This window comes from Salvelinus alpinus, chromosome 22, assembly GCF_045679555.1.
Source record: "Salvelinus alpinus chromosome 22, SLU_Salpinus.1, whole genome shotgun sequence".
In the NCBI taxonomy this organism is placed as follows: domain Eukaryota; kingdom Metazoa; phylum Chordata; class Actinopteri; order Salmoniformes; family Salmonidae; genus Salvelinus; species Salvelinus alpinus.
The window spans coordinates 46,884,279-46,899,475 of record NC_092107.1 but is presented as its reverse complement, the minus strand read 5'-3'; the positions used below and the strand labels follow the sequence as shown (position 1 = coordinate 46,899,475).

General features: G+C 49.4%; 1 protein-coding gene across 1 annotated transcript in view; it reads right to left on the bottom strand.

Moving 5' to 3' along the window:
- The window catches only part of LOC139549555 (rho guanine nucleotide exchange factor 26-like), a 111,416-nt gene extending 96,573 nt beyond the window's left edge, over window positions 1-14,843 (bottom strand). Inside the window, exons 1-4 of the mRNA XM_071360174.1 lie at window positions 14,401-14,843; window positions 9,694-11,039; window positions 6,909-6,960; window positions 3,275-3,414 (exon numbers count right to left, since the gene is read on the bottom strand). Of these exons, the coding sequence (XP_071216275.1) occupies window positions 3,275-3,414; window positions 6,909-6,960; window positions 9,694-10,929 (1,428 nt within the window). The 5' untranslated portion in view covers window positions 10,930-11,039; window positions 14,401-14,843. The remainder of the gene's footprint in view (window positions 1-3,274; window positions 3,415-6,908; window positions 6,961-9,693; window positions 11,040-14,400) is intronic.
- Between the last annotated feature and the right edge of the window lie 354 nt (window positions 14,844-15,197).

Here is a 15,197-nt window from a genome sequence, read left to right as displayed (position 1 = left end):
ATGATACTGGTATTGTAACAACCCTAATGGAGACCTTTGCAAACACATCCAGACTAGGGACACACACAAAGGAGACATCTTTGTCTTCCTGACAGGTTGGGACAATATCAGTGTCCTCAACGACCTCCTCATGGCCCAGCAGATGTTCAATAAACACACACACTGGTGCCACACACACACACACACACACACACACACACACACACACACACACACACACACACACACACACACACACACACACACACACACACACACACACACACACACACACACACACACACACACACACACACACACACACACACACACACACACACACACACACACACACACACACACACACAGCAAACAGCAAACAGCAAACAGCAAACAGCAAACAGAGCCAAACCACTACAGCCAGACTGCCAAAAGCTTGCCAAGCTTGTTTCAATTTGCAAGACAAATTCCCTTTAAGGGCAATCAACTTCTATTTATCTACTGCATCTATGGCCTCGCACATCTTTAGTGTCCTAGTAAACACCTTCCCGTCACGACAACTGAACTTCGCCCTGCTTTTGGAGTTTCCCTGAGAACACAGAGAGACAGGCGTAACTGTGACAACCGAAACTGGGTTTTCAGTCAATAGGGAGTGCTCGGGGTAAGAGGTTGGCTGTAGGCATCATTTTACCCTCCCCTGTCCTATCCTTAACCAGGGGGGGGGGGTTAAACATCTCATCCAAGAGTGTGGTGTCAACACTCTTAGATATACCACTTCCTCCTGTCTCCACTGTTACTGAAAACTAGAGACTTCTAGGAAACGGAGAACAGTCCTACCCTACAGATGTTACTGGAAACTAGAGACTTCTATGAAACAGAGAATGGTCTGACCCTACATCTGTTACTGGTAACTTTATTTTGCAGACGCTCTTGTCCAGAGAGACTTACAGTAAGCGCACATTTTCATATTAGTTCGTACCTGTCCCCCACGGGAATCGAACTCACAGACCGGGTGTTTATATCTTATAACTATTAAGTTAACTTTCTAAAATGTACTAAATGCTCTGTGGTTCTGCATTTGGTTTGTTAATTTAATATCTAGTTAGCTATCTAGTACTATAAACACTACAGCCTTCCCTGTTCACAGTGTAAACATCTAACTACTATAAACACTACAGCCTCCCTGTTCACAGTGTAAACATCTAACTACTATAAACACTACAGCCTCCCTGTTCACAGTGTAAACATCTAACTACTATAAACACTACAGCCTCCCTGTTCACAGTGTAAACAGCAGAACAACTAACTACTATAAACACTACAGCCTTCCCTGTTCACAGTGTAAACATCTAACTACTATAAACACTACAGCCTTCCCTGTTCACAGTGTAAACATCTAACTACTATAAACACCACAGCCTCCCTGTTCACAGTGTAAACATCTAACTACTATAAACACCACAGCCTCCCTGTTCACAGTGTAAACAGCAGAACAACTAACTACTATAAACACTACAGCCTTCCCTGTTCACAGTGTAAACATCTAGTACTATAAACACTACAGCCTTCCCTGTTCACAGTGTAAACATCTAACTACTATAAACACTACAGCCTTCCCTGTTCACAGTGTAAACATCTAACTACTATAAACACCACAGCCTCCCTGTTCACAGTGTAAACAGCAGAACAACTAACTACTATAAACACTACAGCCTTCCCTGTTCACAGTGTAAACATCTAACTACTATAAACACTACAGCCTCCCTGTTCACAGTGTAAACATCTAACTACTATAAACACTACAGCCTTCCCTGTTCACAGTGTAAACATCTAACTACTATAAACACTACAGCCTCCCTGTTCACAGTGTAAACATCTAACTACTATAAACACTACAGCCTCCCTGTTCACAGTGTAAACAGCAGAACAACTAACTACTATAAACACTACAGCTTTAGTGTTTTTATAGTAGGACAGGACAGGGTCAGGGACAGGACAGGGGCAGGACAGGGACAGGACAGGGGCAGGAAAGGGACAGGAAAGGGACAGGACAGGACAGGAAAGGGACAGGACAGGACAGGAAAGGGACAGGACAGGGACAGGACAGATTAGTAGTATTGTCTACCTCTTTATCCTCCTTCACCTCCCCTCCTTCCTTTTCTACACACTGGAAACAACTGGATAAGTGTGAATATCGCTATCAGAACCAAGTGTCCTCTACCGTCTGCAGAGCAACATCAGAAACAAGGGGTCTCCGGTAACATCTCTCTCTCTCGTCAGTTTAATTTCCTTCCATGTCCTGCTCGTTCCCTCTAAAAGTATCTGTCTCCATGTGTATCTGTGCATATCTCCCTCTCCCTCCCTCCCTCCCTCCCTCCCTCTCTGACATACCATCTTAAGCAGCTCCAGATAAGAGTAAACATCAACAAGGAGAACAGAACACCTAAGTAGAAAACAGCACTGTCCCCCCTCCTTTCCCCCCTCCTTTCCCTCTCTCTCTCCCTCCCTCTCTCTCTCCCTCCATCCCTCCATTCCCTCCCTCTCTCCCACCATCCTGGGCCCACACTGACATGATGTCATAATCGGAGTCGCCACGCTGCTCTCCAGGGGAAACATATTTCACATTTTTCCATTGAGAAGACTCCCTGGTGATTACCAGCAGGCTGGCGCCGTGCCGGGTGGTGCTCCTAGTCTGCTGGCCCAGATCTTTCTCTCTGCTCTCTCCCCTCCTCTCTTCCCCTCCCCCTTCCCTGCTCTCTCCCCTCCTCTCTTCCACTCCCCCTTCCCTGCTCTCTCCCCTCCTCTCTTCCCCTCCCCCTTCCCTGCTCTCTCCCCTCCCCTCCCCCTTCCCTGCTCTCTCCCCTCCCCTCCCCGCTCTCGACCCCCTCCCACATCCCTGCTCTCGACCCCCTCCCACATCCCTGCTCTCCCCCTCCCCTCCTCTCTCCCCCTTAACACATTTTCCTTCTTTCTCTTCCTCTCTCTTCCCATCTTTGTATTTTCTCTCTCTCACTCGCCCCCCCCCCCCCCCAGAGACAGACAGACACACAGAAAGACGCACAGACACACAGAGACACACAGAGAGAGACAGACAGAGACAGAGACAGACAGACGAACAGAGACAGAGACAGAGACAGAGACAGAGTGTAGAGGATGGGTAAGGACTGCAGCCAGATCAGATGGGACAACATCCTGGCCAGCACTGGCATTCCATCTCCCAACCAGACACTGTGTGTCTCTGTACTGTATGTGCAGACAGGCACTGCACTACTGTGTCTGTGTGTGTGCATCTCACCACACTGAGTTGGCTCCAGGAGGTGCGTATGGGTCTGTACTGCACCACGATGCCGTCGTCAGGTTTGGGCTCTCTGGACTGGTCCTCATCAGAGTCATTGTGAAGAGCTTTCTCCTGGTAGTTCTGATACAGTTCCTCCTCTGGATCACACCACAGACAGACATGTTGGGTCACACCACAGACAGACATGTTGGGTCACACCACAGACAGACCGGTTGGATCACAACACAGACAGACCGGTTGGATCACACCACAGACAGACAGGTTAGATCACACCACAGAGAGACAGGTTAGGTCACACCACAGACAGACAGGTTGGATCCCACCACAAACAGACCGGTTGGATCACACCACAGACAGACCGGTTAGGTCACACCACAGACAGACCGGTTAGGTCACACCACAGACAGACCGGTTGGGTCACACCACAGACAGACCGGTTAGGTCACACCACAGACAGACAGGTTGGATCCCACCACAGACAGACCGGTTAGGTCACACCACAGACAGACCGGTTGGGTCACACCACAGACAGACCGGTTAGGTCAAACCACAGACAGACCGGTTGGATCACACCACAGACAGACAGGTTAGGTCACACCACAGACAGACCGGTTAGGTCACACCACAGACAGACCGGTTGGGTCACACCACAGACAGACAGGTTAGGTCACACCACAGACAGACCGGTTGGATCACACCACAGACAGACAGGTTAGGTCACACCACAGACAGACCGGTTGGATCACACCACAGACAGACAGGTTGGATCACACCACAGACAGACATGTTGGATCACACCACAGACAGGTTGGTTGGATCACACCACAGACAGGTTAGGTCACACCACAGACAGACCGGTTGGATCACACCACAGACAGACCGGTTGGATCACACCAGAGACAGACAGGTTAGGTCACACCATAGACAGACCGGTTAGGTCACACCACAGACAGACCGGTTGGGTCACACCACAGACAGACCGGTTAGGTCACACCACAGACAGACAGGTTGGATCCCACCACAGACAGATCGGTTAGGTCACACCACAGACAGATCGGTTAGGTCACACCACAGACAGACAGACAGGTTAGGTCACACCACAGACAGACAGGTTAGGTCACACCACAGACAGACCGGTTGGATCACACCACAGACAGGTTGGTTGGATCACACCACAGACAGACCGGTTGGATCACACCACAGACAGACCGGTTGGATCACACCACAGACAGACCGGTTGGATCACACCACAGACAGACAGGTTAGGTCACGCCACAGACAGGTTAGGTCACACCACAGACCGGTTGGATCACAACACAGACAGACCGGTTGGATCACACCACAGACAGACCGGTTGGATCACACCACAGACAGACCGGTTGGATCACACCACAGACAGACCGGTTAGGTCACACCACAGACAGACCGGTTAGGTCACACCACAGACAGACCGGTTGGATCACAACACAGACAGACCGGTTGGATCACACCACAGACAGACAGGTTAGATCACACCACAGACAGACAGGTTAGGTCACACCACAGACAGACAGGTTGGATCCCACCACAGACAGACCGGTTGGATCACACCACAGACAGACCGGTTGGATCACACCACAGACAGACCGGTTGGATCACACCACAGACAGACCGGTTAGGTCACACCACAGACAGACCGGTTAGGTCACACCACAGACAGACCGGTTGGGTCACACCACAGACAGACCGGTTGGGTCACACCACAGACAGACCGGTTAGGTCACACCACAGACAGACAGGTTGGATCCCACCACAGACAGACCGGTTAGGTCACACCACAGACAGACCGGTTGGGTCACACCACAGAGAGACCGGTTAGGTCAAACCACAGGCAGACCGGTTGGATCACACCACAGACAGACAGGTTAGGTCACACCACAGACAGACCGGTTGGATCACACCACAGACAGACCGGTTGGGTCACACCACAGACAGACAGGTTAGGTCACACCACAGACAGACCGGTTGGATCACACCACAGACAGACAGGTTAGGTCACACCACAGACAGACCGGTTGGATCACACCACAGACAGACAGGTTGGATCACACCACAGACAGACATGTTGGATCACACCACAGACAGGTTGGTTGGATCACACCACAGACAGGTTAGGTCACACCACAGACAGACCGGTTGGATCACACCACAGACAGACCGGTTGGATCACACCGCAGACAGACAGGTTAGGTCACACCACAGACAGACCGGTTAGGTCACACCACAGACAGACCGGTTGGGTCACACCACAGACAGACCGGTTAGGTCACACCACAGACAGACAGGTTGGATCCCACCACAGACAGATTGGTTAGGTCACACCACAGACAGATCGGTTAGGTCACACTACAGACAGACAGACATACCGGTTAGGTCACACCACAGACAGACCGGTTGGATCACACCACAGACAGACAGGTTAGGTCACACCACAGACAGACCGGTTAGGTCACACCACAGACAGACCGGTTGGATCACACCACAGACAGGTTGGTTGGATCACACCACAGACAGGTTAGGTCACACCACAGACAGACCGGTTGGATCACACCACAGAGAGACAGGTTAGGTCACACCACAGACCGGTTAGGTCACACCACAGACCGGTTGGATCACAACACAGACAGACAGGTTGGATCCCACCACAGAAAGACAGGTTAGATCACACCACAGACAGACAGGTTAGGTCACACCACAGACAGACAGGTTGGATCCCACCACAGACAGACCGGTTGGATCACACCACAGACAGGCTGGTTGGATCACACCACAGACAGGTTAGGTCACACCACAGACAGACAGCTTGGATCCCACCACAGACAGACCGGTTGGATCACACCACAGACAGACAGGTTGGATCCCACCACAGACAGACCGGTTGGATCACACCACAGACAGACCGTTTGGGTCACACCACAGACAGACAGGTTAGGTCACACCACAGACAGACCGGTTGGATCACACCACATACAGGTTGGTTGGATCACACCACAGACAGGTTAGGTCACACCACAGACAGACCGGTTGGATCACACCACAGACAGACCGGTTGGATCATACCACAGACAGACAGGTTAGGTCACACCACAGACAGGTTGGGTCACACCACATACATACCGGTTGGATCACACCACAGACAGACAGACAGGTTGGGTCACACCACAGACAGACAGGTTGGGTCACACCACAGACAGACAGGTTGGGTCACACCACAGACAGACAGGTTGGGTCACACCACAGACAGACAGGTTGGGTCACACCACAGACAGACAGGTTGGATCACACCACAGACAGACAGGTTGGATCACACCACAGACAGACAGGTTGGATCACACCACAGGCAGACAGGTTGGGTCACACCACAGACAGACAGGTTGGGTCACACCACAGACAGACAGGTTGGGTCACACCACAGACAGACAGGTTGGATCACACCACAGACAGGTTGGATCAAACCACAGACAGACAGACGGGTTGAGGGCGCATCACAATAGTACAGTCCCCATTGAGAGCAATGCCTCAAACATGTGGGTAGAAAATGACAGTCATAAGGAGTTGATATACATGACTAAGACAGAGACGTGACACTCACCTTCCCTGTCAAAAGTCCTCTGTGTGATCAGTCCTGGCTTCTTATCAGGTCTCTGAGAGACAAGAAGACATTTCAACTATTAACAACAGGCCTACGATCAGCTCTCCCTGTCCCAGACGTATATTACCATTATGAACTGAGAAATAAGACTGTCACTAGATCAGTTCTTGTGAACATAGTCATCACAATATCCTAAATGATGCTTTATTAGCCAACTCTGGTTATGAATGACATTATTGTACCAAGTTGGTTACCTTAACAACGCCTTGGAATTAACCCGTCTCCACACACACCTGTCACCTGCGCTTGACACCTGACCTCTGCACTGACCTGTCAACCTGACCCCGCCTAATTAAAAAGCAGTGGACTGGTGTGTTGTGTGTTGTGTGTTGTGTGTGTGTGTGTGTGTGTGTGTGTGTGTATTGCAATCATTAGCCTGACTTCAACACAAGCTCCTCCTGACAATGTTCCAACGTCAAGCTAGCTGTGGACTTTGGTCCTGACGTGAACTTCAGGAGAACAGTTAATCAAACATGAATCCATCAGGCTGATGAGTGGTAGTAACCTGTACAGTTAATCAAACATGACTCCATCAGGCTGATGAGTGGTAATAACCTGTACAGTTAATCAAACATGACTCCATCAGGCTGATGAGTGGTAGTAAACTGTACAGTTAATCAAACATGACTCCATCAGGCTGATGAGTGGTAGTAACCTGTACAGTTAATCAAACATGACTCCATCAGGCTGATGAGTGGTAGTAACCTGTACAGTTAATCAAACATGACTCCATCAGGCTGATGAGTGGTAGTAACCTGTACAGTTAACCAAACATGACTCCATCAGGCTGATGAGTGGTAGTAACCTGTACAGTTAACCAAACATGAATCCATCAGGCTGATGAGTGGTAGTAACCTGTACAGTTAATCAAACATGAATCCATCAGGCTGATGAGTGGTAGTAAACTGTACAGTTAATCAAACATGACTCCATCAGGCTGATGAGTGGTAATAACCTGTACAGTTAATCAAACATGACTCCATCAGGCTGATGAGTGGTAGTAACCTGTACAGTTAATCAAACATGACTCCATCAGGCTGATGAGTGGTAGTAACCTGTACAGTTAACCAAACATGACTCCATCAGGCTGATGAGTGGTAGTAAACTGTACAGTTAATCAAACATGACTCCATCAGGCTGATGAGTGGTAGTAACCTGTACAGTTAATCAAACATGACTCCATCAGGCTGATGAGTGGTAGTAACCTGTACAGTTAATCAAACATGAATCCATCAGGCTGATGAGTGGTAGTAACCTGTACAGTTAATCAAACATGACTCCATCAGGCTGATGAGTGGTAGTAACCTGTACAGTTAATCAAACATGACTCCATCAGGCTGACGGGTGGTAGTAACCTGTACAGTTAATCAAACATGACTCCATCAGGCTGATGAGTGGTAGTAACCTGTACAGTTAATCAAACATGACTCCATCAGGCTGATGAGTGGTAATAACCTGTACAGTTAATCAAACATGACTCCATCAGGCTGACGGGTGGTAATAACCTGTACAGTTAATCAAACATGACTCCATCAGGCTGATGAGTGGTAGTAACCTGTACAGTTAATCAAACATGACTCCATCAGGCTGATGAGTGGTAGTAACCTGTACAGTTAACCAAACATGACTCCATCAGGCTGATGAGTGGTAGTAAACTGTACAGTTAATCAAACATGACTCCATCAGGCTGATGAGTGGTAGTAAACTGTACAGTTAATCAAACATGACTCCATCAGGCTGACGGGTGGTAATAACCTGTACAGTTAATCAAACATGACTCCATCAGGCTGATGAGTGGTAGTAACCTGTACAGTTAATCAAACATGACTCCATCAGGCTGACGGGTGGTAATAACCTGTACAGTTAATCAAACATGACTCCATCAGGCTGATGAGTGGTAGTAACCTGTACAGTTAATCAAACATGACTCCATCAGGCTGATGAGTGGTAGTAACCTGTACAGTTAATCAAACATGACTCCATCAGGCTGATGAGTGGTAGTAACCTGTACAGTTAATCAAACATGACTCCATCAGGCTGATGAGTGGTAGTAACCTGTACAGTTAATCAAACATGACTCCATCAGGCTGATGAGTGGTAGTAACCTGTACAGTTAACCAAACATGACTCCATCAGGCTGATGAGTGGTAGTAACCTGTACAGTTAATCAAACATGACTCCATCAGGCTGATGAGTGGTAGTAACCTGTACAGTTAATCAAACATGAATCCATCAGGCTGATGAGTGGTAGTAACCTGTACAGTTAATCAAACATGACTCCATCAGGCTGATGAGTGGTAGTAACCTGTACAGTTAATCAAACATGACTCCATCAGGCTGATGAGTGGTAGTAACCTGTACAGTTAATCAAACATGACTCCATCAGGCTGATGAGTGGTAGTAACCTGTACAGTTAATCAAACATGACTCCATCAGGCTGATGAGTGGTAGTAACCTGTACAGTTAATCAAACATGACTCCATCAGGCTGATGAGTGGTAGTAACCTGTACAGTTAATCAAACATGACTCCATCAGGCTGATGAGTGGTAGTAACCTGTACAGTTAACCAAACATGACTCCATCAGGCTGATGAGTGGTAGTAACCTGTATAGTGTGACTGCAAGGCAAGAGACAGTAATATCCAGGCGCATGGGGCAACGCAAGGAGAGAACGGTATTATGACAATTTCCTGGAAAAGAATGAAATGAATACATCTGTTCTTACCTTGTTCTTCTTCCCAGGGCTCATAGGTGTCTCCTTGACCTCCTGTAGTCCTTTGAGTACAGACTGAGACAGACGATGAGACTTGGGGTCTACAGGTTGGGACAGACGATGGGTCTTGGGGTCTACAGATGGTTCTTCCATTTCCACTCCACTCACCACTGCTCTCCTGTACGAGGTAGACCTCAACCCCCTCTTCAGACTCCCAGGGCTCTCATCCTGGTCTGTCCCCTCTCCCCCTCCGTCCGTGGAGAAGAAGGCTCCAGTCTCCACCATGCTGAGGGCTCGTAGGGCCCGCTTGGTAGGATCCAGGCCCAGCAGACCCCCCATGCTGTGGCTCTGTACCCCAGCAGGAGAGGCCTTGCTCAGGGACGCCAGCCCTTTAGGTATCAGCTGCTGTGTGCCCATCTTCAGGGCAGCTGCACTGTGGGTGCTGAGGACAATGGAGGGAGGAGGAGAGAGGGAGGGGCCAGACATGTCAGCAGGGGAGGGGCTGCGGGGTGTGGGGGGGTCAGAAGGGGTGGAGGTGGAGGTGAGGGAGGAGATACTGCAGGTGGAGCTGTGGGATGGGGTAGCGGTGTGGAGACTAGGGGGAGAAGGGCTGGGGTTAGGGGGAGACGGGTGAGGGGTTAAGGGGTGAAAGGAAGAAGGGGAGGATTGGTTATGGTGGTGGTTGTTATTGGGGGTGGCAGGGGGAGAGGGGTGATTGGAGGAGGCAGGGTCCGGCAGTGAGGAACTTGTTCCAAATACTATCTGGTCCCTGTGAGAGGTGAGAGTGAACGGGCTGGAGAGTCGCTTCAGGGCATCTCGTGGCCGCTTGTCTGACCACACCTTCTCCTTGTTACCGATTTTACCAACACTCCCACCATGGTACGCCTTACTGTCCAATGACGAAAACTTATCCTCCGACTTGAACTTGGACAGAGAGAAACGTCCTTTGGCCAGATGTCCAATGCTTATACTCCTGACTACCCGTGTTCTCCTGGTGGGCTGGTGGAGAACGTGCTTCAGAACGCCTGTTCCTCCGCCCGGCGTAGCCACCAGTCTCTCTGCAGGCTGGCTCAGGGTAAAACTACACTTGTTGTCCTCTACGGGGAAGTCAGTCATGTGGAGTCTGTCTATCTGGTAGCTGAGGGGCCGGGCCTTTGGGTTGCTGGGATCCGTGTGATTGGCTGAGTGCCGCTTCCACAGCGGGCTGATGTTATTGTTGGACAGATCCACTTCGTTCCCGCCCTCCATGGCGCATCAATCACGATTGTCTTCTGTTTCTCACTGCGGAGCTGGAGTCTGGTCTGACACGACTGGTCACTGTGGAGACATCCCAACCCCACAGAGAACTGCAATAACGCCTGGATGGAAACACAAAGAGAGAGATCAAAAACAAAGCAGGAGCAGAGGAAGTCCTTATTTTTCATTGGTTATGGCTGTCTGTGAGGTCACGAGTTGTGCCATTCTGCCTTCTCCCTACCGTTCTCGGCCATTCTGCCTTCTCCCTACAGTTCTCGGCCATTCTGCCTTCTCCCTACAGTTCTCGGCCATTCTGCCTTCTCCCTGCAGTTCTCGGCCATTCTGCCTTCTCCCTGCAGTTCTCGGCCATTCTGCCTTCTCCCTACAGTTCTCGGCCATTCTGCCTTCTCCCTGCAGTTCTCGGCCATTCTGCCTTCTCCCTGCAGTTCTCGGCCATTCTGCCTTCTCCCTGCAGTTCTCGGCCATTCTGCCTTCTCTCTACAGTTCTCGGCCATTCTGCCTTCTCCCTACAGTTCTCGGTCATTCTGCCTTCTCCCTACAGTTCTCGGCCATTCTGCCTTCTCCCTACAGTTCTCGGCCATTCTGCCTTCTCCCTACAGTTCTCGGCCATTCTGCCTTCTCCCTACAGTTCTCGGCCATTCTGCCTTCTCCCTACAGTTCTCGGTCATTCTGCCTTCTCCCTGCAGTTCTCGGCCATTCTGCCTTCTCCCTACAGTTCTCGGCCATTCTGCCTTCTCTCTACAGTTCTCAGTCATTCTGCCTTCTCCCTACAGTTCTCGGCCATTCTGCCTTCTCCCTACAGTTCTCGGCCATTCTGCCTTCTCCCTGCAGTTCTCGGCCATTCTGCCTTCTCCCTACAGTTCTCGGCCATTCTGCCTTCTCCCTGCAGTTCTCGGCCATTCTGCCTTCTCCCTGCAGTTCTCGGCCATTCTGCCTTCTCCCTGCAGTTCTCGGCCATTCTGCCTTCTCCCTGCAGTTCTCGGCCATTCTGCCTTCTCCCTACAGTTCTCGGCCATTCTGCCTTCTCCCTACAGTTCTCGGTCATTCTGCCTTCTCCCTACAGTTCTCGGCCATTCTGCCTTCTCCCTACAGTTCTCGGCCATTCTGCCTTCTCCCTACAGTTCTCGGCCATTCTGCCTTCTCCCTACAGTTCTCGGTCATTCTGCCTTCTCCCTGCAGTTCTCGGCCATTCTGCCTTCTCTCTACAGTTCTCGGCCATTCTGCCTTCTCCCTGCAGTTCTCGGCCATTCTGCCTTCTCCCTACAGTTCTCGGCCATTCTGCCTTCTCTCTACAGTTCTCGGCCATTCTGCCTTCTCCCTGCAGTTCTCGGCCATTCTGCCTTCTCCCTACAGTTCTCGGCCATTCTGCCTTCTCCCTACAGTTCTCGGCCATTCTGCCTTCTCCCTGCAGTTCTCGGCCATTCTGCCTTCTCCCTGCAGTTCTCGGCCATTCTGCCTTCTCCCTACAGTTCTCGGCCATTCTGCCTTCTCCCTGCAGTTCTCGGCCATTCTGCCTTCTCCCTGCAGTTCTCGGCCATTCTGCCTTCTCCCTGCAGTTCTCGGCCATTCTGCCTTCTCCCTGCAGTTCTCGGCCATTCTGCCTTCTCCCTACAGTTCTCGGCCATTCTGCCTTCTCCCTACAGTTCTCGGTCATTCTGCCTTCTCCCTACAGTTCTCGGCCATTCTGCCTTCTCCCTACAGTTCTCGGCCATTCTGCCTTCTCCCTACAGTTCTCGGCCATTCTGCCTTCTCCCTACAGTTCTCAGTCATTCTGCCTTCTCCCTGCAGTTCTCGGCCATTCTGCCTTCTCTCTACAGTTCTCGGCCATTCTGCCTTCTCCCTGCAGTTCTCGGCCATTCTGCCTTCTCCCTACAGTTCTCGGCCATTCTGCCTTCTCTCTACAGTTCTCGGCCATTCTGCCTTCTCCCTGCAGTTCTCGGCCATTCTGCCTTCTCCCTACAGTTCTCGGCCATTCTGCCTTCTCCCTACAGTTCTCGGCCATTCTGCCTTCTCCCTACAGTTCTCAGTCATTCTGCCTTCTCCCTGCAGTTCTCGGCCATTCTGCCTTCTCCCTGCAGTTCTCGGCCATTCTGCCTTCTCCCTACAGTTCTCGGCCATTCTGCCTTCTCCTTACAGTTCTCAGTCATTTAGCTACGCCCACGACTGCCTCATGTAAACTACAATCCCAACGCTGTTTAAACATTTACAAACGTCAATAATCATCGCTTGTAATATGGTTTTCAAAACATAGGGCCCTTATCTTTCATCAGCGAGAAAGAATCCTTCAAATGAAAAAGATACACTAACTGCAGAAGATTTGCACAGATCCATACAGCTATGGAGCCTCCATCCTACTAAACTACACTGTAGCAGTTACAGATCCATACAGCTATGGAGCCTCCATCCTACTAAACTACACTGTAGCAGTTACAGATCCATACAGCTATGGAGCCTCCATCCTACTAAACTACACTGTAGCAGTTACAGATCCATACAGCTATGGAGCCTCCATCCTACTAAACTACACTGTAGCAGTTACAGATCCATACAGCTATGGAGCCTCCATCCTACTAAACTACACGGTAGCAGTTACAGATCCATACAGCTATGGAGTCTCCATCCTACTAAACTACACGGTAGCAGTTACAGATCCATACAGCTATGGAGCCTCCATCCCATGAAACTACACTTCCACTACATTCCTGAGTTACACAGTTATGATTACACACACACATGTGTTTGGTGCATGCTATATAGCTAATTAGCCCGGATGATTGGTCGCCTCGTCTTCCATCTGTTTTCCATAAGCAAGCGCTGTAACATGGATATATGGCCGTGTGGGAACACTAACCCGAAACGTATCAAGGTGTGTATCAATTTCATAACCCTTTGTTAAATTGATTTTCTTTTTTTTTTTTTTTTTTACATTTTATGAAAATTATTTTTCGCTGATATGCTTCCAAAACAGTACTGCAAGACATGCATGTTAATGTTCAGACCGAGCGGTGGGAGATCTGGACAAAACTCCCCCCTGAAGAAGACGCATTCGTCTAATGATTCTTAGCGTAATGTAATGGACCTTGAAGTCATGATCAAGGCCTAGGTCGTTCCTTTCCCACTGCACCAGTAGCCTAATACACATGAATAGTATTGGACCACAAACAGTTCCCTGATACAGTAGAGGACCACTGTCTGACAGTGACAGACAGGCATGCAGACAGCGGAGGAACGTTAACCCTCAATTATAAAGCACTGAATGAGTTAAGGTGTTAGGTTAAAAGCTATGCAGCAGAACATGTTCAGACAACACATGCGAATGTTGTCTATGCATAGAAGTAGGCTGGCTAGTGTAACCAAGTAGCCACAGAAAGAGGGGGAAACAGTTTCCACCATTGACCTATAAAAGAACGGTTCCCACGGCGAGCGTAGTCTATTAACCCGTGAGGGACAAGCTAGACGTACCTTTCTACTGACTCGTCATGGTGCCTGTGTCCTGGACTTCTCAATAGACTAGGCAGCGTTTTCTTTTTGTTTGACAGCTTATTTACGCTTGAGGTAAACTATTCCTTTGTGCAAAAAAAAAAAGTTTTTTATCAGTAATCCGGGGACCGTCGGCTGTTTTCACAGTATCTCGGAAGTCCTATAATTTGTTGTGTACTATCCGAGTGACCCGGGTTGTGTGTTCAGGAGGAGAGGACTGAGCGCTGGGACAGAGCGATGAGGAGGGGGGAGTTGCCGAATGCCAAACAGCACAGAAGCCATCCCAAGTTCACCTGACGTCATGTGCACTACAACTCGACCGAGTTGGACTTGTAAACTAAAGATAAGGGAAGCTATAAACATTCTAAGGGGAAAGAAAACGTCCTAAATAATGTAGGCATATAGTCAACAAAATCACTGCGTCCATGCGGATTTAAAAATGATTTACATTTGGGACAAGTTTGTAAAGTGAAGTGTGGGACTTAGTTCACAATCTAGAAATGTTCAGTGATTTAGCGCCACCCTGTGGTTCTATAGAGTACAGCCACAGTAGACTACAAGACGTCTAGAATAGAACACGTGTTCCGTGTGTTTCTACTAATACATAAGTAGAAAACTTTGCCTACACAGATTCCAATGACAGTGATAACTCAAGACTTGTGAGTGATACATTTTAGAAAATCTTATCCAATCTGTTTATTTTTTTAAATACAGTAGGCTAGACCTACATTAGCTCTGGAGGACCCTAGGTGGCTCACAGCCTGTCCCTGACTTGGGTT